Below are 26462 nucleotides of genomic sequence, written 5' to 3' on the forward strand. Positions count from 1 at the left end.
CTTCCATCTTCAAGGAGGGTAACTAATAATGCACTGGACAGGAACCCAGAGTGTCGTATTTAAAAAAAAAGAAGAAGAAAAAAACTGTTGTCCTTTCAAACAATATTAAAATTATGCCGAATTAGCTTCTTTCTATTTTGGGTACTTGTTAGTGGCAAGCAGTTGAAGAAAAACACATTAAAAACATGTTAAATCACAGGCAAGTTCTCAAGAGGCCAATCTTCTGAGTTGAAGATTAAAACTACAATTTAAAAAAACTTCTTGCAGAAGATGAGCACAATGGCCCAGATCTACCGGTCGAGACCTCGGAGACCTCTGCAGTCAGTTTCCAAATTGTATCTCATGCTGCGTCATCAGATTGTAAATACGTGCTGAGGAGACGGTTGGTTACCTGGCACACTCGCTTCTCTTGATGTCATCCGGCAAGGGACACAATGTTCACACACGCAATTTTCCACATCGTCGGTGGTCCTACAAGAAATGCCAGAGGAGGTCAGTAATGACACTTGCGGGGATATTTTACCGGTTGTTTTAGCTTGAAAAGAATTGAACGAGTGTTGTAAGACAATGTTCTCTTGAATGTGGAGGGCAAAAGGTTCTGTTCTTGCTATTAAGAAGATAATATTTTTACAAGTGTGGTCTTCTTATCCTCCGTTCTGGCAGAGGCTTTATAAATGACTTGAAAATTTGACTCTGGGGGTTCAAATCGAGTTTATTATTCTCCAGTTCATTCGCATGAATGTACGGTACTGATGGTGTAGTAGTACAAACAGCTGACTGTCACGCAGCTGGTGTGAGCGTAATTCTTACATATGGATGTGAGTGGGAATGGATGTTGTTTTATTGATGGGCAGCCAATCAATCCAGAGTGGAGTTTGCGTTTCACCCACTGTCAGCTGGAACGGTCTGAACAATATTTAACCATGCATATAATTTCATATCAGACGGAAACCACCTATGTCACAATTTGGTACATTTTATTTTATTTTATTTTTCACAAATCTATACTCTTTGTAATTCCAGGTGTGTTGGTGTTATTTATTTGTATTTTTTTAACCAATCCATATAGTGTTCAAAATGGCTTGCCCTCATTGACGGTGCAATGTTAATGTTGAAAAAACAAAAAAAGGAACGTTGGACGTACGAGGATGTCGCCTGACGCCTGTGGATGAAATTGAAGTAAAATGTAGTCAATGTCATGGAATGTAGTAAAGATGTTTGTGGTGAATGACAGTAAGCCCATCTTTGAATATACTATCCGTACTTTCATTTTTAGGGCTGCCGCACACTGCACGATGTCAGTGAAGGAACACACAGGTTGCTACAGAAAGAGGCAGTGGATTACAATGAAGGCAAAAATGAGGACATATCGAAAGACGGCAGATGATCTCATTTAATTGAACAGATCTGGTGTGGTGCGCGCCGCTCAGGAAAATTGTTACTACTGACTTCAGTATTTCGGTCATTGTAAATATGGTTAAGTGTTGTTGTAAAACACAGTATTTGTGTCATCTGCCTTTCACCAACAGTCCTCGGGACTCTATCTCCCATGCAAACGTGAACCGGATATAAAGGGATGTATTTGTTGTAAATGTTTATTCCTATTTATTGTTTTAGGTGCTATGCCGTTGCTGTGGATCTTTTATGCTTTTTTAAAATCTTTATTCTGTCATACAGACTTGATATCTCACAGTATATAAACTTGGATTACTCAATGACAGGTTGTCAGTACGTTGCGCTTTCGAGCAGAGTGTCAGTTCTTCCGTGTCCTCTGGGGTTCAGCCCTGCTCTCTATTGTTATTTAGTATTTTCATAGATCAAGAATTTTACTGTTCAACGTCCGTGTCCTGTCTGCTCCTGTGTCCTAATTCCGCTCATCACGCAGCAGTATAAAGGTCATTGTCCATTATATGAGTGCATCAAATGAATTAGCGTCATGGTCAACAAATAAGCAAGCCACATCTTCAAGTATGTATGGCTGTGCGAGGGACTCAGACGGGCTTGATTATGTCATTACATCCAATTTTCATTCATTTTGACGATCATTATATTTCATTCGTCACAGTCACTCTCTTTATTTCGAGGCTTTAATTTTCAACCCAATCACATTTGAGTGAAGCATGACAGATTACACTACATCATTATACAGACATTTTTGGCCGTGTACAACTTCTTACCTGGTAGAAAATACTTCAGTCATTCTCTATGTTTGGTAACTCTGTTTTGGTTCATACATTTTCTTGAATTGCCTTTAATCCAGTTACAGTCAGGTACTTTTTTTTTTGTTTACTCCCACATTGTACCTTTGTTCCTGCCCTGGTTGTTGCACATGCTGCAGTCTGCAATTTGTCTGTCATCTTCCATCTACTGATGTAAGGAAAGAATGCGGGGCTTATCCCGGGGATTTTTGTTTTCAGCTCAAGACTGAAAGGATGAATCTCCCGACACATAAAAACAAGTGCGCCTGATTGGCCTTTTAAATCAGTAGGTCTGTTATTAATGACAAAGCTGGCTGTAGATGAACTTCATGTAACTTTGTTCGCAGACAGAATGGTGCACACATTATGCAAGTGAAAGCCTCAAAGCATGAAGAACCTTTCCATTCGCCTGTGATTTGAGCTGTAGGCCTACAACTCACTTGGTCAAGAACAGATTGACAGAAGCAATTTTCCTCATTAGCCATAGTTGAAATGCAGGCCGCGTGCTTGTTGCATAGGAGCAAGACATAAGGAATTATAGTCCTGGAGAGTGTGGAAGCCATTATCTTTAAATTAAGTACCTCATCATTTTACTATCAGCTGCTTTCAAGTCTGGATGGTCACCCAGATAGACACGTCACTTCAAACACCTTTCTTTGCACTTTCAGACACGATATTAAATTTGATATTTCGACAAGAAATTCATATACTGTATTTTATTTGTTATGACTATAAAGTTGGATTTCCAAGGACTGTCTATAGATGGGACATTTTTCCAAGATCGCCTCATAATCGTGACATCAAACAATATCAACTACCATGTGTACCCCTCAATGCTATAGGAACTAAAAAGTTGCCTATTTTGAAGAAAAAAAGTAATATTGAACAACATCTTTTTTAAAAGTTGTAATCATAGGAAATTTGTATTTTTTCCAAGTTTAGTCATAATATTATAATAATAAAACCAACATGCGGCCCGGTAGTCCAGTGGTTAGCACGTCGGCTTCACAGTGCAGAGGTACCGGGTTCGATTCCAGCTCCGGCCTCCCTGTGTGGAGTTTGCATGTTCTCCCCGGGCCTGCGTGGGTTTTCTCCGGGTGCTCCGGTTTCCTCCCACATTCCAAAAACATGCATGGCAGGCTGATTGGACGCTCTAAATTGTCCCTAGGTGTGAGTGTGGGCGTGAATGGTTGTTCGTCTCTGTGTGCCCTGCGATTGGCTGGCAACTGATTCAGGGTGTCCCCGCCTACTGCCCGAAGACGGCTGGGATAGGCTCCAGCACCCCCCGCGACCCTAGTGAGGATCAAGCGGTTCGGAAAATGGATGGATGGATAAAGCCAACATTTAACCAGCAAAAAAAGCACATTTAAAGAAGTTAATTTCCAAATTATTAGGCTATGATTTATTCTTTAAATAATAAAAAAAATAGCACATTTTTCAGGCAGGAATGTCAGTTTTATGATGATATCAACGTCAATGATTTTATGATGATATCAACCATATCAGAACTGTCAAGTGGCCCAGAGCTCTAAAATAGGAGGAGTACCGGCAATTATTTTCCTGTATTTGTTTTAAGTCCGTGGCGGCCCGGTAGTCCAGTGGTTAGCACGTCGGCTTCACAGTGCAGAGGTACCGGGTTCGATTCCAGCTCCGGCCTCCCTGTGTGGAGTTTGCATGTTCTCCCCGGGCCTGCGTGGGTTTTCTCCGGGTGCTCCGGTTTCCTCCCACATTCCAAAAACATGCATGGCAGGCTGATTGGATGCTCTAAATTGTCCCTAGGTGTGAGTGTGGGCGTGGATGGTTGTTCATCTCTGTGTGCCCTGCGATTGGCTGGCAACTGATTCAGGGTGTCCCCCGCCTACTGCCCGGAGACGGCTGGGATAGGCTCCAGCACCCCCCGCGACCCGAGTGAGGATCAAGCGGTTCGGAAAATGGATGGATGGATGTTTTAAGTCCCTGTCCCACTGAGGGGTCAAAGTTTGTAAATGTAGCAGAATGTGCAGACACGTCAGGGTTCATTCAGGTTCACAAACGTTTGCCAGATGTCCCCCAACAGTTTAGTGGTTTGATAGTGGTATGGTAGTGTATAAACTACTGCCTCCATGAGTAACTTCACTTTTATTGTCTTTCTGAGCTCTTGCTCATCATTTTTCCCCCCACCCTAGGCTTTGCTTTGCTTCATTGATTGGTTTTCGTGTAGTTGATGTGATTAAAGTCAACAAATGTCAAGTCCGCTTTGAGTCCAGCATTGTCATTAGCAACCCAATTCAATTCACGCTCTTTTCTCAACAGGTAGTCAGGTGAGTAACCCGTAGAAACATGATCGATTGACTGGCCCAGGAGACTCTGCATATCAAACGACCTCAACTCATGATGGCCTGTATGCATGCATCATGTGTACAGGGATTCGGGGACAAGAAAGAAGAAAAAAAAGACCGATATGGAGCAATAGACTAAAAGCGAGTGGGTGCCTGCCAGTTGACAGAGGCTGATAAGAGTCTCAGATGAGGTGCGGGTTGTAGTCAGCCGCAGACGCTATATTTACCACTCTTGTCTGAACCTATGCATGCCACCACCGTGACGATGGTGCAGTTGCCGCGTTACGTCTGCAAGTGAGAGATTGGTGCACCAGGTGTGAAATTGAGATGAAATATTGATTTGGAATACTTTCCCTTAAGCGGGAGAAATGGTACGGAGAACTGAGAAGGGATTTATGCTTCAGTTTACTCCGTCGGGCAGCAGATGTTTGGTTTAATTGTATGTAATTCATCCAATTTTAAGGGAACTTAACTTCTGGATCAAAGAAGGAATCACTTGCAATTTCTTTTTTTTTTTTACTTTTTGCTCATTCAAGCTGTCATTTCATAAGTTAAAGTCTTTATACTGAGCTTCAAAATGTTCTTTGTATAAATGAATATTAAGAGTGGAAATGCATATTAAGTGAATCATAGTTTTGATTTTAAAAATGGATTCCAGTTTCCTCGGGACTTTTGGTCTTACTACTTGCAATCACTGGAATTAAATCATATTTCTGTGACTTCTGCAAATCTTTGAAAGTGTTTTCATTTTCAAATGATCACTTCTATGACATTCCTAGGAAATCACAATGTTCCATCACTGTTGAGCTCTTGTTCGAACAGCCCCAGAGGCTTCTCACATGGTCCTTTGGGACATCCCTGCATTAGACAAACTCACATTCGCCCTTATGTGTAATTAAACGTTTTTCATTATACCCAACATACATGTTTGAAGAATGTAGGGGGAAACTGGCAATAAGGAAACTCCACACAGAAAGGCCGCAACTGGGATTTGAGCCCAGAATCTCAGAACTGGAAGACAAGCATGGGGTGTTTTTTTTTTGTGTGTGTGAAAAGTCTTTTTAAAAATTATTTTACTATGCACCTCGATTTCCATTAATGTAATTTAACTTGCAAGAGTTCTGCTGGTGACCTACTCCGACTCTGACTGAAAACAAGTAAGTGTTGCCCTCTACTGGCAACTCTTTAGTCTCTCCCAATTGTTGTGCTGCTCTCAGTTGACTCGTTCAAGGCTGAACCACAGAAATCATGTTGTCGCACTGCATCAGTGGCTCAGCTGCATAATAGCCCCATCATAACAGATGTCACACCCACACGTTCAAACCTCTGTAACTCTATGATTTCCAAGGTGAGATCACAATTTTTTTTAAACTTTATTTCCTTCAACAAGTAGCGAAGTCTTGAGATGACTTCGGGCTGGCTATTGTGTTACAAGGAGGCAGCCAACTGTGCGGGTTTTTTTATATTTAAAAAAAGTGTAGTCTGGAATAATTCGACATTCAGGCGTGACTGACTGACTGACTGACATTGTGATCTAGAGCTGTATCTATCCATCCATTTTCTAATATGCTTATCCACACAAGGGTTGCGGGCGTGCTGGGGCCTCTGCCAGCTGTCTTCAGGCAGCAGGCGGGGGACACCCTGAACTGGTTGCTAGCCAATCGCAGGGCACACAATGACAAACAATCACCCGCACTCAAAACCACACCTAGGGACAATTAGTGTTCCATTAACCTGCCATGCATGTTTTTGGAATGTGGGAGGAAACAGGAGTACCCGCAGAAAACCCACGGGGAGAGCATGCAAACTTTATAAAGCTTGATATGTCAGGAAATTCGTAAGTAATGGGACGCGGGTCATGCAGACAAGCAACTAATCACTCACAATTACAACAATTGACAACTTCGTTTTCAATGACGGTACAAAAGTACAATCGGTGCCGTTTGAAGTCACCGCTTTTGGTCCACAAACACGTCTTACGTGCTCAGATATTTTCGTTCCAACATTTCCAAAGAGTCGTCTGAATTTCTTTCTTTTTTTTTTTTTTTTTGCAAAAATCTCCGAGGTGCTCAAGAATGCCTAACAAAGAACTCCAACCAAATCCATGGGGGCAGGGCGTTACTGTCCCAGCCCATTTTCCTTTAGCTCATCTCTCATTGGTCATTTCTCACTGCTCGGTTTTGCCTATTGGCTAGTATGGCTGCCAATTAAGCGATGCTCGAGTCCAGCGACAGGACTGCGTTCGCTTTGCATTAAGACGACTCAAATCTGGGAGAAAAGGAATATAAAAGTTCATGTCGGACTTTTTCAAGGGCCTCTAAGGACCGCATGAAGGTAAACCAATGTTTAAATGTCGCCGCAGGGCACAAGTGCGAGTATTTTATAATGCATTCGCTTCGTTTCGTTTGGGAAGAAAAAACTTTGTGAATTTGTGAAGTTAGGCAGCGAGGCAGGCCGAAACCGTTTGTCTGTGTCTTTTCAGTACTTTTCACACAAACGCCGATTCCAACAACAACAGCAGCAGCCACAAAGATGAACTGGACTGCTTGTCTTGATAACAAGCACGGCCAATTGTGTATTGCTTCTCCATGTGTATGCAATTACAAGTAGCCGTGAGAGAGTATAAGTCAATTATATTGTTTAAATCCGATTGCGCAGGCAAGCATCTGCTAAGGCTTGCTGCACATAAACAACAACAACAACAAATCCTACTACTGATAATAATATAATAACTACACAAATACACAAATGTACAAAATAAAACACAGCCATGCCTGGTTTGAAATTTTCAGACACAGTTTATGTGCTTCTCATTCAAGTTCTGCAATCAAAAGTGTGACAAAAAGTGACGTTTCTCAATTCATGTTATTACAATGTGACCAAGGCAAATCGTTGCTTAATTTTTTCTATCAGCATCAAATACCTACCTCCAAAATGAAGTTTAAAATAAGAAGGAAATTGGTTTTGAAATAATGATGATGATGATTATTTTACACAAGAGGAAGATATAGAACATAACTAACTGCCTTGGCCAAAGTAATCATCACATCATCATAAAACTCATAGGGAGGTGATTACTGTATGTCCAGATCACTTTTCCTGAATGTGCCAAGTGCAGAGGGCAGAATGGTGAAATAGCAGCTTTGTGGTTGGGAGTTTTGGGTTTGAATTGTTGGCGTTTGCGCCTACTCCCCCTTGCGTGCATGTGTTTTCTCCAGGTACTCCTCCTTTTCCTCCCACCCACACTCCCAGAACATGCAAGTTAGGTTCACTGAAGATGATAAAATGTCATTTAGATGTGAATGTGTATGATTGTTTACTGTTCGTCTGGTGATCAGTCCTGGGTGGTCCCTGCTTCTCTTACCAAAAGTCAGTTGGCACAGGCGCCATTTTTTTTTTCTTGGTGCATCACTGAGTGCTCATTTATAAGCGAAGCTGTTGTGTGTGTTGTCGGTGACCTGGCCTCAAACAAACCCCAGATTAAAAGATTAAGGGTCACTTGGTGGGTGCTGGTTGGGCGGAAGTGAAAGCGGAGAACACAAGGCAATATTGGTGTTGACCTGTTTAAAAGAAAACCCTGAGATTGACTGCCCCAACCAGGGAGGCCAGTGAATTTAGAAAACAGGTCCTGTAAAAGGCAAAGGCAGCGGCCAATGTGCAAGCTGTCGTTTAATTAGCATTTCACCATGCGGTTGAGCCTCAGTGATGGTGAGAACACTGCGGGCCTTCTTTGGGTAAGCGGGATCAGCCTTTACGGTGCAAAAGACGACTTGGAGACCAAGTGTCACTCATCGTTTAAAAGCAACTCTATGCAGTCATCCGAGCTTAAACTAACAGCTGGCTAATCATCGCCATGCTATGCTGACTTGTAATTAGGAGCAGCTCTGTCATTGCCATGGTGGTCATGGATCGCTCGGAGAATGAGTGGGCCAGTCAGGACACCTCACTCAGAGTGACCTGCTTAAATGTTTCTGAAAATTAAAACATGGAAAATGTCACAAAAATTGAGGGATTAAAAAGTTATCAAACTGAGCTCAACTCCAGTTAAAAACAAAAACAAGAAAAAATTCCTGCGAGGAAAATAAAACATCTCTAAAATGATTCAAACTGTGAGGTAAACAGAAAACTTTCAGAATTCTCGTGGATGAAAAGAAAAAAAACATTTAAAACATGTTTTAGACAAAAAAAAAAACATTTTAAAAAAGTTTTTCCGATAATTGAACAGTGGAAACGTCTCAAAAATCTTCGATGGGCTGCTTATGTCACCTGCACTTGGGTAGTTAGCGGGTCAAGGCGAGATGCCACTGGCGATAGCATTTTTAGCAACAAGCTTCGGCTGGCTACTATTGCCTGCTAAACACGTTACGGTTTCAGTCCTAACTGAGTAGTCACAGCCTCCTTCATCTCACCACTGTGGCGGCGAATAAACTATACTTCTTACAAGTATCATTCTCACGAAGGGATTACGAGGAGTAATTAACAGAGGAAAAGCCGGCAAAGTCATGCTAATTACTAAACTAACCTCATGTCATTGTGAAAGACTGGAATTAAAAGTGCTTGGGTGGCTGGGTAAACTTCACAAAGGTCTCACTGGAATAACTTTGATCAGCAAAATAGTCAATTTAGTGAGTGTCTGGAGAGAAAATTCTTACATAATGCAAAACAGCTAAACATATTGACGGCAGACCGTCAGTCAACCTTGAGGAGTGGCCAAAAACAGCGGTCCCCAACCTTTGTTGCCCCACGGACCTGTTTAATGTCAGACAATATCTTCAGGGACCGGCCTTTAAAATGTGACGGTTAAATGCAACAAAATAATATGATATGAACTGCATGAAAACTGTGGTATTTTCAAAAGATAATAATAAACACGATCATGACATCAGGAACGTCCTATCTGGCCGCAACACTCTCTGGCCACTATGCTCACCTTTAAACGTGCCTTCAAAATAAGATACACCGCAAATCCAAAGTGCATGACAAGTACCACTCATCATTGCCGCATATTATGCAGAGTGGCCTTGGTGCGTGGGAATCTCCCGTTGAGATAAATCCGTATTTTAATTAGGACTCCAGATACTGTCTATAAAATGTAGCCTTCTTTGTCTTGAAAGTCATAGGCTCCTCTTCTGACTCCTGGCTGCACCTATTCCTCTTCCAGCATTTGTTTTTTACTCATGATGCTAGCTCCTGGGTTTCATTTTAGCGGTAACCTATCACGTGACCGAGAAGCGCGCCTTGACCTGCGTCAAGAGTGTCATACTGTAGACGGATGTAAGAGAATCCGGTAATTTAAAAAGTAGAACATCTTTCAGATTCCAAAATAAATAAAAAAGAAGTAATTGAAGTTCTTTATTTATTCTGTGAGGCCCGGTGCCAAATGACCGACGGACCGGTACCGGTTGGGGACTGCTGGCCTAGAAGATTAAACCTAAATTAATATTGAGGATAAGTGATTCATAGTGTATCGAATGCATATATTACTAATGTGATTTGTGATTTCACCTTACAGTACTGTTTTGATTTTGCAAAATGATTTCAAAATTATGTTACAGTAAAGTTCATTTTTATTTTTTAATCAATTTCTGTCAGCAGCATTATTTTTTTATACATCATATTTAGTTTGATATCTACATTTGCGCAAAAAATATGTAGGCTACTTTGCTTCTGTTTACATTTCATACGGGTCTGTTTAATGTGACCTTCAAAATAAAGTGAGAAAAGGTAAGCGACCATAGTGTATTACTGTGTTGCATTTTTTTTTGTATAACTGAAAATATATGCTTGTATATCGTTATCGTGATCTAAAATGGCCAATGTTGTCATAGAAGATTTTTTCTATATCTCCCAGCACTACCCAGAAGTATTTACGTCTGTGTGGGAATATTTGGCGAATAAGCATTACATTTAGCTGTTCAGCAGTCATTCACTAAAGCCAAGCCAGGCATTGTTTCAATGCCTTTGTTGTTACTTTGGCCTCTCACATCATCAAAGGGATTTTTAAAACTTGGACGCTGGGCCTGAAAGATGAGCTTGCTTAGCACTAGATTGGACGAGGCTAGTAAAACACAACAGGGATGGATTTGAAATGAGACCAAAGAGAAGAATAAACATCCTGGGTTCTGCCATTGGCGCAGGATCCCGGAGGTTAAAGTAAGTTATTTTAAACAAAAAGGAAAACCTTTCCGTGGAATGTTATGGTGCGTCAACATGCCGGTTTAGGCTTCATTCCGATATGTTTGCATGAGATAATTGAATATGGATATGTATGATGAAGAAAAATCACTATATAAAAGCACTCAGTTTGCCATTATGGTCATATTTGAGTTTTCATTTTTTAGACTACGACATTTTTGGGAAAAAGTACAATGAGTAATGTATACGAATTAATTCAGAAAAAAAGAAGAGCGAATTGATACAGTGTCGTTATAAAATATGTCTGGGAAATCTTGCAGTTTTCGTATGAAGCAAGGCCGCTTGCCGCTGCTGTCTCTCATTATGCAACTGGTCCCCCTCCCACATTCTCTTGATGATTTCATGATGTGGAAAGTTGTGGAGAAAGGCCTCGGCCCCAACCCCTGCCTGTCATCCATGCGGATCCGTCTCAAGTGCCATGAGATGATGTTTTGAACCCAAGCCACCTGTGTTACAGGTGTCAGGTACAGTCAGCGGTCAGGTCGTCGCCATGGGAGAAGACGCGGCTTTCGTGCTCTTTAGTGGGGGGAAAAAATGTCAGCCCGCACATGTTTGACGGTCTTGGAAGCACGGCGGGATGTTTGGTCTGCAGAAGCAACACAGCTGCGAGATTACAGCGTGGCCAAGCTACAAAGAGACCACACGGCAGTTTCACACACACACGCAAAATTGTTACTCTAACCATTTTGAATGGGCCAGAGAAACCAAAACGATGTGATTTACAGTATTTTCCCATACAGTGGTTGAGGGACGTTTAGGACGTGCCAGGCATCTGTTTTGAGCAAGTTGGAGGCCAGTTATAAGACATTGTTCACGTAATATTTAAGAATATCTTTCTGGGTTTTCTTGGCGGTGTGTGTTGTGAAAATGGGGGTAATGGCATGTTAGAATCTAATTACTCTTCCAGACACATAATGGCACCACCTGTTAATTCGTTTTCCCACAAGGGACGGAGGGAGTGTCTATATGTGGTGTGTATTTATTCAAGTGGACGACGCGTATGGCAATTAATTGGTGCAATTCTGCGATTAGAACGAAGGGTGTGCCGATCATGCTTTTTTTTTTTTTAATCACCCGAGCCCCAATCTAAATCTTCGATTTTAATTGTTAATACCGAATCCAGATGCGAGACCTTCGGTACCGCAGGACATTGTCCCATATTGTTTTTATTTCACTAATCACCACACTATTGTTTCGTTTTTTTTCTCTTTATTTGCCTGCATGTCTGCTGATGTGTGTGACCTGGTAAGTACGTTCTCGACCCTGACTAACTGTCGCCAATGAGGGACATACTGGGCCCACGTGGGCCGGCCTGCAACAATGACGGATCGACGGGCCCACCACTACTGTTTATCGTATTTTTTTTCAGAAAGTGTCTGGCAACTGATTGAATCTATTTGAGCGGAGCACTGTTGAGGGGGTTTATTTACTCAACTGCAAAGAGGGCCAAATGTCTGTTCGGGGCATGATGTTATGTGGGAGTCCAAAATCTTGGGGTGCTGATGGACTCGGACCTGACTTTCAGCATTCATATCAAATCAATCACTAAAATAGCCTTTTACCATCTGAAAGACATATCCAGATGGAAGGAGTGCACACCCCAAGCAGACCTGGAGAAACTTATCCATGCCTTTATTTCCTGTAGACTTGATTAGTTTAAGGGTCTCTTTACTGGACTCCCTTCAAAGTGCATCAAACAGCTGCAGCTCATTCAGAACGCTGCAGCTCAGGTTTTGACTAGAACATGGAGATCAGAACATATTACTCCAGTCCTAATGGCCTTAGACTGGCTCCCAATCAGACTTAGAATAGATTTTAAAATACTGCCACTGGTCTATAAATTGAATTGGTTTTGCTCCTGAATATATCAAAGGAATCCACATTGGATATAAAACCCAGTAAGGCTCTGAGATCTGCAGACTTGAGTCAATTAGTGGAGCCTAGAGTTCAAAGTAAACATGGTGAAGCTGCATTTAAGTGTTATGCTGCACACAAATGGAATAAGCCGCCAACTGAAGTCAATACATGTACATTAGAATATTCAATATATTATAACATTATGTCCTCATTGCGATTTTATGTCCCAAGGGTGAGAGGAGTGCATCTATTGGAAGTGCGGTGTTTATTTGTTGAAGTGAATCACACGTCTGGTAACTAATTGTGGCGCAGGATCACAATGAAGCAGTGAAACCATTTTCTTTGTGCAAATACAATTTTACTATAATTTGCATTTGTCATTCTGGACAGTAGTGCAAGTGCTGGTCCCGCATTGATTGAAAACTGATGACCTGCAGACCTGTGACATTTAAGAGATTTTGTGATGTTTCTTATCAAACAAACTATTTTACCATTCTTTTACAATTTTATATATTTAAAAAAAAAAACTTAATTGTCTTTTCCTCTGCTAACAGTCCAAGCTGAACATGGAGAGTTTGACTAAGCCGGAGCTGCTGATGCTCTTCAGCATCCTGGAGGGAGAGCTGGAAGCCCGAGACATCGTCATTGACGCTCTCAAGGTACTCACACTCACTATCATCATGATGACTACATCCTCTGCCTGAAATTAAATCCTTAATGCGAACAAAAAAACACCACACAGACATATATATACAGTATGTATATATAATATACACACACGCACGCACACACAGTCATAACTCGATTTTTCGACCATAATCCGTTCCAGAAGGCTGTTCGAAAAGTGATTTGTTCGAAATCCGAAACTATTTTATTAGCCCACGATTAGGGGCTAACACACTATGCAGAAATAACAAAATACAGTCAGATTTGCATAAATCACAACAAACACGTCTGCTCACAATGAATGCTATACAAGGAAGCGTCAGTTCTTTGTGTAAGAAAGCCGAGAGGAGTCAAGTGGTGTATTCGGGTTTGCTCAGTTTGGTCGAAAACCGGTTTTCAGTCGTAATCTGAGGCGTAAAAATCTCAAATTTTCTGGTCGAAAACCGATTTGGTCGAGAACACAGATGTTTGAGAACCAAGGTTTCACTGTATATAAACAGTATTTGTGTGTGTGTGTGTGTGTGTGTGTGTGTGTGTAGAGATCTTCTGCAGTCTGATATGATATGGTGTAGGGTTAAAAATACGCCATTTTCCGAACATTTATGGTTGGTCAGTGTTTATTCGTATCTACAACTGTTTGTAATTTGGATGCTAGTATCTTAGGGAGCTCCTTAACAAAGTTAACAGTTTGTGCAAACAACAACAAAAACAACAACAAAATCACACCATTTGGATAGAGGTTCATTCATTTTTCATTCAAAAGTGCTGACTCTCATTAGTCACATGATTTCTTTAAAATAATAATAATAATAATAATAATTCAAAAAGTGTTGTATTTTGCCCCCCCCCCCCCCCCCCCACAACAAAATCACAATATGGAGCATGCTTTTCAGTGGACAGCGGAGACACGATTGTTTCGGTGGGTGCCAGTTGAAGTTGAATCAGTGCGCTTTTTATAGGCCCATTTCAAAGACTCTGAATGCCCGTTTCAATAAGTTTTAACACTCACATCCGGTTGCTGATCTTGAGCCAAGACAATTAGGCTAAGTAGCTGTATAAACTGCTCCCATTTCCTGTTCTTCCCTTTGCATTGAGAAGCTTGTCCAATCAAACCCGTGTGTGCGTGCATCCTTTGAGATCTTGTCTCATAACCGCACAAATCAGGCTTCCAATGAGCTTTAATGGGCAAACGCAAACCGGCTGAGTGCGACAAAGCCTCTGTGATGTCTGACCCATAGTGGCCAGCGCAGGGACCTCACGGTGTCTTACTTGAGCGGGATTAATGCTGTGTTTCAATTAACGGATTCTCGGGTTATTTCCCACAGTCCTTTGCTGTGCTGGAGGCTCACACGCATGTGTATTTAAGAGGTTTTTGTTATCTAATAAAAAGGAGTAAGAGAGAGCAAGCGCAATGGAAATTCCGCGAAATAGTGCCCACACCTCTGCGGAAACGTTTATTCTAATCCACCGGGCTCTGCGAAAGTGTTTGAAGCACTCCAGAGTGTTATGTCTAGACCTCCAGACCGCATTCCTGCCTCCCTCCCGGGACGTGGCCATCTAAGGCAAGAAGAGAGCCAGCGCGCCGGGTGTCCGATGACTCCAAGCGAGCAAATAAACATCAGTCAAACTGTTAACCCATTCAGGCCCGGGGGCTGCCATCACTGTGCCACTGTTGACTTTCTGGAGGGTCTAATCATTCCCAAGAAACGCTCTCTTGAGGGGAAAGTAGTCACCACTTAGCCTGCGGAATGACTCATGAGCATGGAGTTGGAGCTCTACTGAAACCAAGTTATAACCCCAACCCGAAGCCATCAGCCCACTGAGTTTTAATAATATTAAAAATACGGCTGCTCTATGTTGTACAGCAACCACATGGCCATGGAATGTAACATGGACACCAGACTACGATATATCAGGGGACACTTAAGTGGTGATAAAGTCATACAACTATTTATTCATACGTTATGACTATTTTGTGGATTCAATTGCTGTCTAACGCTACTTCACGATGAAATAAAATTTGTGATTGCTGAGATATTTTATATCAAGGTCAGAGGTGGGGAGACTGGCCAAAAATTGTACTCAAGTAAGAGTACTGTTACTTTAGAACTGTGGTGCCAAACATACAGCCCGCGGGCCCGAACCGGCCCCCAAGGAGGTTCGATCTGGCCCGCAGGATAATTTAAAGACACAGAAGGAATATTTTTAATAAAATTCAAGTCATAGATTTTCCGCTAGGGGGGCACAATGTTTTGATCAGAGTACAAGACAGCATTGTTTTGATCAGAGAAGATAACAGCAGTCTCAGTCTGTCACTGAGACAGACCCAACACAGCAGACGGTATCAATCTGCCAATGCTTCTTTATACCAAAACAAAGGAAAGACATGATATTTTGGTTATTGATAGCAGAGTATGGTATAATGTTAATGGTCCAGCCCACTTTACATCTACTGAGTACTAAGCATATGGCCCACAATGTGAAATGAGTTTGACACCCATGCTTTAGAATAATAGGACTCCAGTTAACTAGTACCATAATTTATTGAGTATAAAACTCATTTGTCACATTATTGAACTTACATCATTTGCCAGCGGCGGACCCGGAAGTCCGTCTTCATCAGGGCATCGCTATTTCAGCCCGAACCAACCTGTCTTCGTTATTTATAACGTGCTTCCTTCATCACTAAATCACATTTTGTCACCACTATTTTAGGACCCTCAATAAAAAAATAACAAAAACTCCTTACAAGGTCAACAAGCACACAATTTGGTTCATTAACAAAGTTCGGACCACTTTAAACACACTCCAAAATTACATTCTTATACGATTATCGCTCCTCCAGCTTTTCATTTCCTTACTTACCTTCCTCTTTGCTTTTCGGGTCCATGGCAGCCCGGAGGACAACCCAAAATCGCTTCGATTGGCACTTATTCCAACAGTGTTTCAAAGTTACCATCGGGTGTCAGTTCACCAGCGAAAACGGGAGTCCATCATGCCGAACCAAGTTCCGCCGGTACTATGCGGCCGTTGTGCGGAAGAAAGAAGGTCAAAGGTTGAACAGTCATCTGCAGACAATAATAATAAAAAAAAACACCATCAAATGACGCTGCTAAAAGGTGACGAGCTGTGAATGTTCACTGTGAGTTGATGTGTGTGTGTGTGTGTGTGTTATGGCTCCCCTGCCTTTGTCATTTCACTCAGATTGAAATGCAACGCTAGGTTCAATTTTGTACAAATTATCCAATATTTTAATCCAGGCAGATTCAGCCACAACAAATAGTCTTTCAGCAATTTTATTTGTTTGCACTTGTGAAACACCATAATGGGCTCACCCGGCAGGGGTGACGAAGACAACAGCAATGTGTTTTCTCATCATCGAAGTGGAGTTATTGCACGGTACAATAAGAGCGCAAAACATTTTTTCAGGTTTTTTTTTCTTAGTCTCTGAGGTAAACATAACTTTTGTGTTGAGGCCAGAGGTGTTCTGCATCTTCCGAATGGTGTTGATTCCTCGGTTGCTTTTCCCATGCTTTGCATAAATCTGAAAATGTTGCCCTTTGCGGGGACCCGGAGACTTTGTGTACGGTCATGTGAGTGCCTAGTTCCGTTTAATTGATAAATGAAGTCAAACGTCACTCGTGGTTACGATGGGTTGGTTCAACACAGTCACAGTGGGCGAGGCACTATTTTCACCGATGAAGCGCAAGAACTTGTTGCGCAAGCAAGAATCGATGGTCAAATAAAAGTAGCAAGCCGAATGGAGCTCAATGCAATCTAAAAGGATGTTGCATGAAAACGAAGATTTGATTATTCAAGCAGTTGCTATGTGCTAAGTCATGTGCAGTTGCTATCAAACGTTAAAGATTTATTTTTTCCTTAGACGATCCAGTATTGGTTTTAGGATTATGTTTGCATTCACCTTGTCCTTTTTACAGTTCAGATTTTCCATCTCCAGAATTCATGTTTGTGTGGAGATTAAAAAACAAAACGAAACAAAAAAGACGGAAGTGAAAACAAAACATCCCACCCTTTTTCTGCTGAAGTGCCATTAAGGAATGCTTTGCGCTCACAAGGACGATTATTATCAGGAGAACAAACTCAACCCAAATTCTTGTAGGCCATTCCACAAAGTGTTGAAAGCCAGCGTAGGTCACGTGGGAAATTTCATCCACACATCACCACTTTCTTTGAGCTGTTCTCTTGCCTTGAATATGAAACATATAAAGCATCCTGGATGCAGTGAAAGTAGTGAGGTTAATAAGGGGGGGGGGGGTGTTGAATATCTCACAACTATAAATGGAATTGTGAAACTATGGCGGCTGCATTTTTTTCCCCCTTTTCATGATTCACTCCTGCAGCTGCTCGTCGTTGAAAGGGAAGTTGTTTTTTTTCTGACCTCGTCTTTGGCCCACAGATCTGCAGTAGCCACCGAGAGGGAATATTGGACTCATTTGTGCAAAATCCCAAACACGCATATGAAATTTCACATGTCAGCTATTGCTACGAGTGATCCAGCGATAAATTACAACGAAGCTGTCCACTTCAAAAAGTGACATTATATAGTTTGGCTTTGTAGTGAGATTCAAAGAGCGGGCGCACAGAATACAGTCGCACGTCAGCTGCATTCAGTCTTAGACGAAACAAAAGGAGATCATATACTGTACCTATAATCTCGCAATCCGTTAAAGAATTTTTAACGATACCTGGCAGAAGATTACCAAGGTTTTCAATGTCAAGGATCAGATCGGTTTATCCACGTCATGCTTTGCAAACCATTTTTCAAATACATGATCTATTTGTTTTCAGACAGCCCCTCGAGTTATAATTGAGCAGACTAATGGAAATGAGTGCAGACTAAGCACAGATTTTGTCACTTTTTTTCCCCCCGGCCCAAACCCGCCACCGCCGCAGTGATGAACGCCGGTAATGACTAAGTGTGTCCTTGTGCAACACAAGCACCCAGAATGGAAAGTCTGATCTAAAATCTTTGCTAAAGTGACACATAAGCACACTGACGGGAACTAGAACAGGACGTGGGCCGCGTTTGAAAAAAAAAAAACACACTAAATTAGTCACCTACCTTTTTCAACGTGACCTCCCTGACTAATTGAAAGGAAATAAAAAAACAATGCACTTCCCCTTTAACTTTTAACGGGGTAGGGCTGCTACATGTACCTGAGAGGCGAGACTCTTCGCAGTGGAATAACACAAGGTTCCAGTTACGACATCACACAAAAACGACAAATAAAAAGTCCTCCTTTCGATACGCTAAGACTCTTGAGTCGTGTGACATCATGGATAGGCTTTTTTTGTGAACCTCAACACATAACGTAGTAGGCACCAAGCTCTGCCGCAAATAGTGAAAATCGACAAGTAATTACCTAGAGATGCCACAAGAGGGCAGCAAAAAACTGCTTTTGTCTAAGTGAATTGCTCAACTCACTTCAAATTGTTTCCTTGGCACCAAAACAGTACTATTAGGCCGGAACACAAAAACAGTGAAAAGGCAATTTTGTGAGCAAATAATGGAGGTTTAGGTTTCGCGCAAAATCATGAACCCCCCCCCCCCAAAAAAAAATACGCACACAGGGCTCACTGTAGACGTGTAACTGTCTCTCTTTAACTGTCTGCTTCGTCCCGAGAGGCATTAAGGTGATTCTTATGTAGAAGTATTTTAACTTTTTTTAGTACATTGCTGCAAACTGCACACAGAATAATAAACAGGCGATTATGCTTAGTGCCTTTCTGCATCATTCTTCGCATTAAATGAGTCAGCACCAGCAAGACGGACCACCCACCGTCCTGACGACGCTCTCCACTTATCTAATAATCTGGCTATCAGTCATCAGGCGCTCTGTCGTCACTCTGCCAAAGAGGATGGCGTTTCTAATCTCCTGATCCTCTTTTGTTGAACCGCCCCAGACTCGCTTGCCCTTCCTTTTTCACGCCACGAAGCATCTTGGCGCCGCGTCACCTGCTTTAAGACATCTCTGGCTCTGGGCCCAGAAAGAGGCCCTCGCCACCTGTTGCTTCTTCCACGTGTCACGCTGCCGTTTTGCGACGTGTGAGAACAAAGCACAGCTACCACAAGTACTACATCATGAACTCTTGTGTCATCAGGCTCAGCGCAAGGAGTTCTTTGTGCGGGAGCGCTACGGCCGCTACGACCTCAGCGATCCGTTCCTGGCTCTGCAGAGAGACGGCGAGGTCGTGGGGGCCCACCGGGGCAAGGACCACCCGCCCACCTCCAACCCGCTGGTGGTGCTCAAGCTGGTGGTGAGCCACTGTAGGAGGATGCAGGAGAAGATGCTGGCCCAGCTGGCGGCGGCGGAAAGCAGGCACAGAACGGTTGGTCTGCCTTCATGAACACTTGAGAGCGTTGAGCAGATTGCCTGATTTTGCGCAGATGCAAAACGAATCAGTCATCCACAGTGCTGTAGGTGGCAATAATGTGCAGTACAAAGTGATTGACAACTGCCAAAGTTGATCAACACATGGTTCTAAAACAGACGGCAATGAAAACATATGGAAAGGAAAACAGCATAAAAGTGAGTTGCATGTTTGAGCTACTTGTGAGCTTCACATGCAAAGGGATGGTGTTAATGACAGACTTTGTCTCACCTAATTTATCGGTCTCCTCCTTCTTAGGTGATCATGGACCTGGAGGAAGAGAAGAGGAAACACGCTGAAGACACGGCTGAGGGTGACGACGTCACATACATCCTAGAGAAGGAGCGGGAGCGTTTACAACAGCAAGTGAGCATGTTCCACATGCCATTTGCTGGAAAATATCTTCTTGTCTTCAAAAAAAGCATTGTGGCAGCTTTTTTTCCCCACGTTTTGAATATCTTCATAAAACGTTTCTGACATTCCATCCATTCATCAAATTTCCAATCCGCTTATCCACACAAGGGGCGCGCGCATGCTGGAGCCTATCCCAGCCGTCTTCAGGTAGTAGGCGGGGGACACCCTGAACTGGTTTCCCTCCAATCGCAGGGCACACATAGACGAACAACGATCTGCGCTCACAACCACACCTAGGGACAATTTTGAGGGTTCCATGAACCTGTCATGCATGTTTTTGGAATGTGGGAGGAAACCGGAGTACCCGGAGAAAACCCACGCTTGCACGAGGAGATGCATGCAAATTCCGCACAGGAAGGCCGGACGCAGGATCGAGCCCACAACCTCTGCACTATGAGGCAGACGCGATAACCAATCGACCACCGGGCCGCCTTCTGACATTCCTTCATTAATAATTTACATTTTCAGAATTTCAAAAACCCATAATTTTAATAACATGTCAAAAAAAATTTCAATCACATCATCATTTTTTTTTCTACACAATTGTAGGTGCATTAATCTCTAATTATACTACATAAGGGGAGGCACGTTGGTCAACTGGTTTTCATCCGACTCACAGTGCAGAGGTGCAGGGTTGATTCCCGGCCTCCCTGTGTGGAGTTTGCATGTTCTCCCCATGCCTGCGTGGGCTTTCTCCAGGTACTCCGGTTTCATTCTAATAACATGCATGGCAGGTTAATGGAACACTCTAAATTGTCCCGAGGTGTGAGTGCGAGTGGTTGTTTGTCTATGTGTGCCCTGCGCTTGGCTGCTAACCGATTCAGAGTGTAACCCGCCTACTGCCCGAAGTCAGTTAGAATAGGCTCCAGCACGCCTGTGACCCTCGTGAGGATAAAGCAGATTAGAAAATGGATGGATGGATATTACAGTGGGCGAGCCTGCCCGACAGCAGGCCTGCCATGTTTCGCCGCCATCTTTCTGCTACGTCTCCTGGAAGGAGAAAATGTAGTTCCTCAACATCATGACTACAGCATGTGTATGCAATGCAACGCACTTATTTCATCACTCAAGGGAATACTAGAAATCGTTTGGGATCACACCATAGTGCGCTCCGAGCTGAGGTCATTGCATTCTATTAGTTCACCTTTAGATAGCACTAAATTGTACACACGATATCTTTTTTTAAAAAATCTATGGAAGCGAACCTTAAAAAATATGTGCAAATTGAATCAAAATGGCATTATTATAAAATCCTCCAGCCCTAGTTTAATTGATAAATATATAGTCAAACCTCGGTTTTCGAACGTCTCTGTTCTCGACCAAATCGGTTTTCCATCAAAAATTTCGAGTTTTTTATGCCTCGGATTACGACCGAAAATCGGTTCTCGGCCAAACTGAGTGCATTTGAATGCACCGCTTGACTCCTCTCGCCTTCCTTACACGAGGAAGTGACGCTTCCTCGTGTAGCGTTCCATTGTGAGCAGACGTGTTCAATAAAGATGTTTTTTTTTGTTTGTTTTTTTTTAAAGAGCGTGGTTTCGGTTTTCGAAGAAATCGGTTTTCGAACAGCCTTCTGGAACGGATTATGGTCGAAAACCGAGGTATGACTGTATTCCAAAAAATACATTTTCATGCTGGTCAATACTCGGTTTGCGGGCGGAGCTAAGGAAATTGCGTTCAAGCGAGCAGTTGCTGATTACGTACTTGCTGACTGTGTGGATTTACTCACTGACTTTTAATAACCTTTTTAAAAATAAAATCCAGTAGCAACTAATCTTGCCTCATTTTTGTGGCATTATCAGAGAACCTAGGACTCCCTTCAGGTTGGGAAATATTTCCCCATCCAGCCTGTAAATTAATGACACTTGATCAAAACCACCACTAGCTAATTGAACCATGTCACAGGATTTAAAAAAGAAAGAAAAAAAAACCTGACTGGCTTGGTGGTTTCATTTCCCACTTGATGGGTGGGCAGAGACCTGACTATTTGCCAACAAGCAATTAAAAAGTCAATTTACCATCATAATTCCCCTTGAACACACCTGATCATTACATGCGGTGACTCTTTTCCCTCCATAGCTGGAATTTGAGCGTGGCCAGGTGCGGCGCTTGGAAAAAGAACAGCGACGTGTCACGGATCAGTTGGAGGAGGAGCGAGCGCAGCACAAGCAGCTCTCCTGCGCTCTGGCCAAAGAGTGCAAGTGGGCCAGCGCCAGAGCTCTGGAGGAGGGCCACCGTCTCACCGAGGCCGGCCGCAAGCTGGACAAGGTTGCCGCCGTTTTCGATATTCTCTGTGGGGTGCAACTGAGCCATCGGTTGGCCGATTTTATTGGTTGTTATTAGCCCTTGGCAAAATCACAATCCGCCATTTTGCCGATTAAAAGCTAATAAATTCTTACTCTCTCATGTGACCGAAAAGGCTGTTCAGGATAGGAGTTGAGCAGAATGTCATTGCACTGTTTGTCCACTAGATGACGCTTTGACTCAATTCAATCCAATAAGCGTTTTTGCTGAGACCCCGACACTGTTCACCCAATTATTGCCTAGTCGGGCTTTAACATCGTCATCATTTGCAACAAGATGGGCAGATTACGTGTTTGTGATTAGTTTGTGCTGCAGAAGCTGCTGAGCGGGATATTGCTTTGACAGCAGTCTTTTGCTTCCCAGCGTCAGCAACATGTCGAGATAGAAAAATAGTATAACATGTTCTTAAATCCACCGCATATATAATCGAGAAGAGCAAACGGGAAAAAAATTGGGAACGTTTTAGCATTTGCATGACTGTGGAAACATTTCTTGATGGTAAAGATTGGCTTCCGTTGGATGAACCCTCTCCCTTTCTGTACATCATCCATCCATCTATCCATCAAATTTCCGATCCGCTTTATCCTCTCAAGGGTAGCGGGGGGTGCCGGAGCCTATCCCAGTTGTCTTTGGGCAGTAGGCGGGCGACACCCTGAACCGATTGCCAGCCAATCACAAGGCACACACAGACGAACAACCATCGGCGCTCACACTCACACCTAGGGACAATTTCGAGTGTTCAATCAGCCTGCCATGCATGTTTTTGGAATGTGCGAGGAAACCGGGGAACCCGGAGAAAACCCACGCAGGCCCGGGCAGAACTTGCAAACTCCACACAGGAAGGCCGGAGCCAGGATCGAACCCACGGCCTCTGTGAGGTCGACGCACTAACCACTGGCTCATAGTGCTGCCTTCTGTACATCATATATTCAAAATTCAACTCTGTCAAAGACACATTTTGACATCTGAGAAATGTCTTTCTGGTTGTTATCTTGAAGTCATCATTTCATGGCAAAGAAAATAATGGGGTAGAAGATGTGGTTTAAAATTAAAGGGCATCATGTACACACAATGTTTTTCCAGTCACATAGTCACATCATTATCATTTTGCCAAGTTACGGCATTTATTGTTCACCAAAATCTAAATTCCATCTATTAATGTTTGTTGTTTGTTTTTTTTGCATGTTTTTAAACTTGAAAATTCCTCTCTTGTAAAGTTAAAACAAATGCTGAGGGGCAAAGAATTGGAAAACCGTCAAATGTTTTGCATGTACTTCATGTCCTTGTTGTTGCAAATATGAAAGGACCAAAAATACATTCGGTATATGTTTTAATTAATCGGCCGATTCGTCTGTTATCAGATTTTTTTGCCTGCAAAATACCAGAAATGGCATCGGCCCCCCCAAAAAAAAAAATAATAATCCCCATCAGTTGGGTGCTAATTCATTCATTTTCCCGATGTCACATTTCACATTTTATGGGTGTCGCTCAGGAGCGGGAGGCCTGCCAGGCGCTGAGGGAGGAGTTGGAGGAGGAGAGGAGGCGAGCGCTGAGGATGGAGGCCAGGGTGGAGGAGCAGTTGGCCGAGTTTGACACGGAGCGAGAGCAGCTACGCTCGCGACTCAAGAAGGAGGAGGCGCACTGCGCCAGACTGCAGCAGCAGGTGGGCTGCGCTCATGTGCTACATCAACATTCTCGCGCCATTACATTTATTTCAATGTAAGCCTAACTTATAAAACCAAAACATATACGTATACGTATGAAATATGATAGTGTTTATTGTAATGAAGATTCGTTTTTGCTTGTGTTTGGGAAACAAATTTGCTGGCCGATTTTTTTTTTTTTTTTTCAAATTTCTTTCACCACATTTGACATCTTTTTTTTTGTCTGTTTGGAGGTGGAGGAGCTTCAGAGGAAGCTGAGAGATATCAATGCGGTGGCAGAAGAGGAAGGTGAGCAGTGGGCCACAAAGGTTCCTTTCACAAAGAAGACAGGAGCAGAAGCGAAACTGGAACACAACGAGGATGAAGGTCAACAGGGAACCGTAGAGACAAACGTCAACGGGCACCGTTTAATGACAGAGGTTGACGATCCTCCTAACAGCGGACCCCCAAATGGGAATTCTCCAGATCAACAGACACTGAGTCCTTCGAAGTGCATTTCCCCCATCCTAACCAAACGTCCCAGCGCTCAGGCGGGTTGCAGGTCTTCGTACCAGGCCGGAATCAACCAGCGCTTCCATGCCGCCCGCCACAAGTTCCAAGCGGCCCCGACTGACCCCGAACCTGCCCAGCCAGATGCCGCCGGCACCTACCCTGCTCCTTCTCCTCCTCCTCCGGCTGAGTCAACCAAGCAGATGGCCCGCAGCACTGTCACCCAAGTCCTATCCCGCTTCACCACCACGCAGCAGGCACCCAAACTCTCCCCTGCCAACCACTCGCCCTTCGGGACCGACTACCGCTGCTTGGCCGCGCCCTTGTCACCCGTTGCGAGCCGGGCGGCGGGCCCGTGTCAGGGGATCCGCTCGCCCACAATCCCAAGGGGGGACAGGGGAAACCCTCCGCCCATCCCGCCCAAGAAACCCGTCTTGGCTCAAGGCCCGCCCTCGCCAGCCGCCGTCCCAAGGTCGGGCAGCCATTATAATGACGGCCACCTCTCGGGAAGCTGCGGCCTCACTTCCGCCCAAGATGGCGTCAAAGAACTGGATGTGGTGCTCTCGTCTAATTAACAGGCTGTTCATGAGACGATTGAAACTGTTATATATATGATTTTTATATTTATTATGGCTGTATAGAAATATGCATCGGCTCACATGGTTGTTCAAACAGCAATACAATAATCCCTCATGATATGCTGAGTTAGGGCCCTAGCCACGAATAAGTGCCAGTTTTTAAGAAACAACTGAGGATCCAGGCTCCACAGACAAAAACAGGAACTAGTGAATTTAAATTTAGATAGTGAACCATGAATATTTGGGGGATTTCTGTATTGTATGTTTGATTAATAGCTGTCCTAATGTATTTGTACTCATAAACTTTATATGCAGTTTTTAAATGCCGCTTTTATTGGAATAAAACAGTACAGTCAACTTTTATAAATAAAGGTTCCTTTCCTACGACATGATAGAAATCTAGTTTTATACAATAACTTTACTGTACATATAGTTATGATGATCACATTATTATATTGTCATGAGCACGGTACTATTATGTATGTATTTTGAAGAGATTAATATTATATTACAGCCAAGTTGCTATTTCTGTGCACTCATTGTACTGTATAACATTCCTCTTCTGTATGTGCTGGAAGGTTTAATAAATGAAACGCAACAACGATGCGTGATTTTCAACTGCGGTCAACACATACGGTCTTTCATAATAGTGAAATACTGTATACACAAAAATAGACGTGCAAAATCAATCTGGTATCACGATTTATAAGATAAGATAAGAAACCCGTTATTTGTCTCACAATGGAGAAATTCCCAATTTACAGCAGCAAAATTATGAAAGGGAGAGAGTAGAAGACAAAAACTAGATAAATATAAACTATAAAATATAAATATACGCATTAAATCGGCTTGCTTAATATATATTAATACCTACCAATACAACCATAAATAATATCCATCCATTTTCCGAACCGCTTGATCCTCACTAGGGTCGCGGGGGGTGCTGGAGCCTATCCCAGCCATCTCCGGGCAGTAGGCGGGGGACACCCTGAATCAGTTGCCAGCCAATCGCAGGGCACACAGAGACGAACAACCATCCACGCCCACACTCACACCTAGGGACAATTTAGAGCGTCCAATCAGCCTGACATGCATGTTTTTGGAATGTGGGAGGAAACCGGAGCACCCCATAAATAATACAGTACTGTATATAGCTTCAGTACATTTTAGCTGCACCTTTATAGAATGTCCTCTAGAAGTCAGTATTGGATTTAATCACTGAGGCATTTTTGAAGCAGATGAGAGCCCTTGATCCATTTTCGATAACTTTGCCAATTAATTGTCCTAATAAAGGTCACGGCCCTGTTTTCAATAGGAGTCACGCCCAGTTGGATTGGACACCAGACAATCACGTATAGACAACAATTCACAGTAATATAAGATTTA

The 26462-nt window shown here is 42.9% G+C and overlaps 1 protein-coding gene across 2 annotated transcripts; it reads left to right on the forward strand.

Annotated features, from left to right (window-relative positions):
* The first annotated feature begins 6740 nt into the window (after positions 1-6740).
* Positions 6741-25677, forward strand: LOC147201043 (CTTNBP2 N-terminal-like protein). Of its 2 annotated transcripts, XM_086117012.1 has the most exons (7): positions 6741-6850; positions 13123-13227; positions 19358-19585; positions 19886-19993; positions 22121-22309; positions 23838-24008; positions 24243-25677. In XM_086117012.1, the coding sequence occupies exons 1-7, from the start codon at positions 6845-6847 to the stop codon at positions 25071-25073; spliced, it is 1638 nt and encodes a 545-aa protein (XP_085973138.1). In that variant the 5' UTR covers positions 6741-6844; the 3' UTR covers positions 25074-25677. The 2 variants fall into 2 exon arrangements, with proteins under 2 accessions (XP_085973138.1, XP_085973139.1); XM_086117013.1 differs by lacking the exons at positions 6741-6850; positions 13123-13227 and adding an exon at positions 17622-18160.
* The last annotated feature ends 785 nt before the right edge of the window (positions 25678-26462 follow it).

This window comes from Hippocampus guttulatus, chromosome 8 (assembly GCF_054856545.1).
Source record: "Hippocampus guttulatus isolate MCC_2025c chromosome 8, RoL_Hgut_1.0, whole genome shotgun sequence".
NCBI lineage: Eukaryota > Metazoa > Chordata > Actinopteri > Syngnathiformes > Syngnathidae > Hippocampus > Hippocampus guttulatus.

Coding starts and splice junctions, on each gene's coding strand:
- LOC147201043 (XM_086117012.1), top strand. Junction 19,994..22,120: donor GGGAGCGTTTACAACAGCAA/GTGAGCATGTTC, acceptor TTCCCTCCATAG/CTGGAATTTGAGCGTGGCCA. Junction 22,310..23,837: donor CCGGCCGCAAGCTGGACAAG/GTTGCCGCCGTT, acceptor GGTGTCGCTCAG/GAGCGGGAGGCCTGCCAGGC.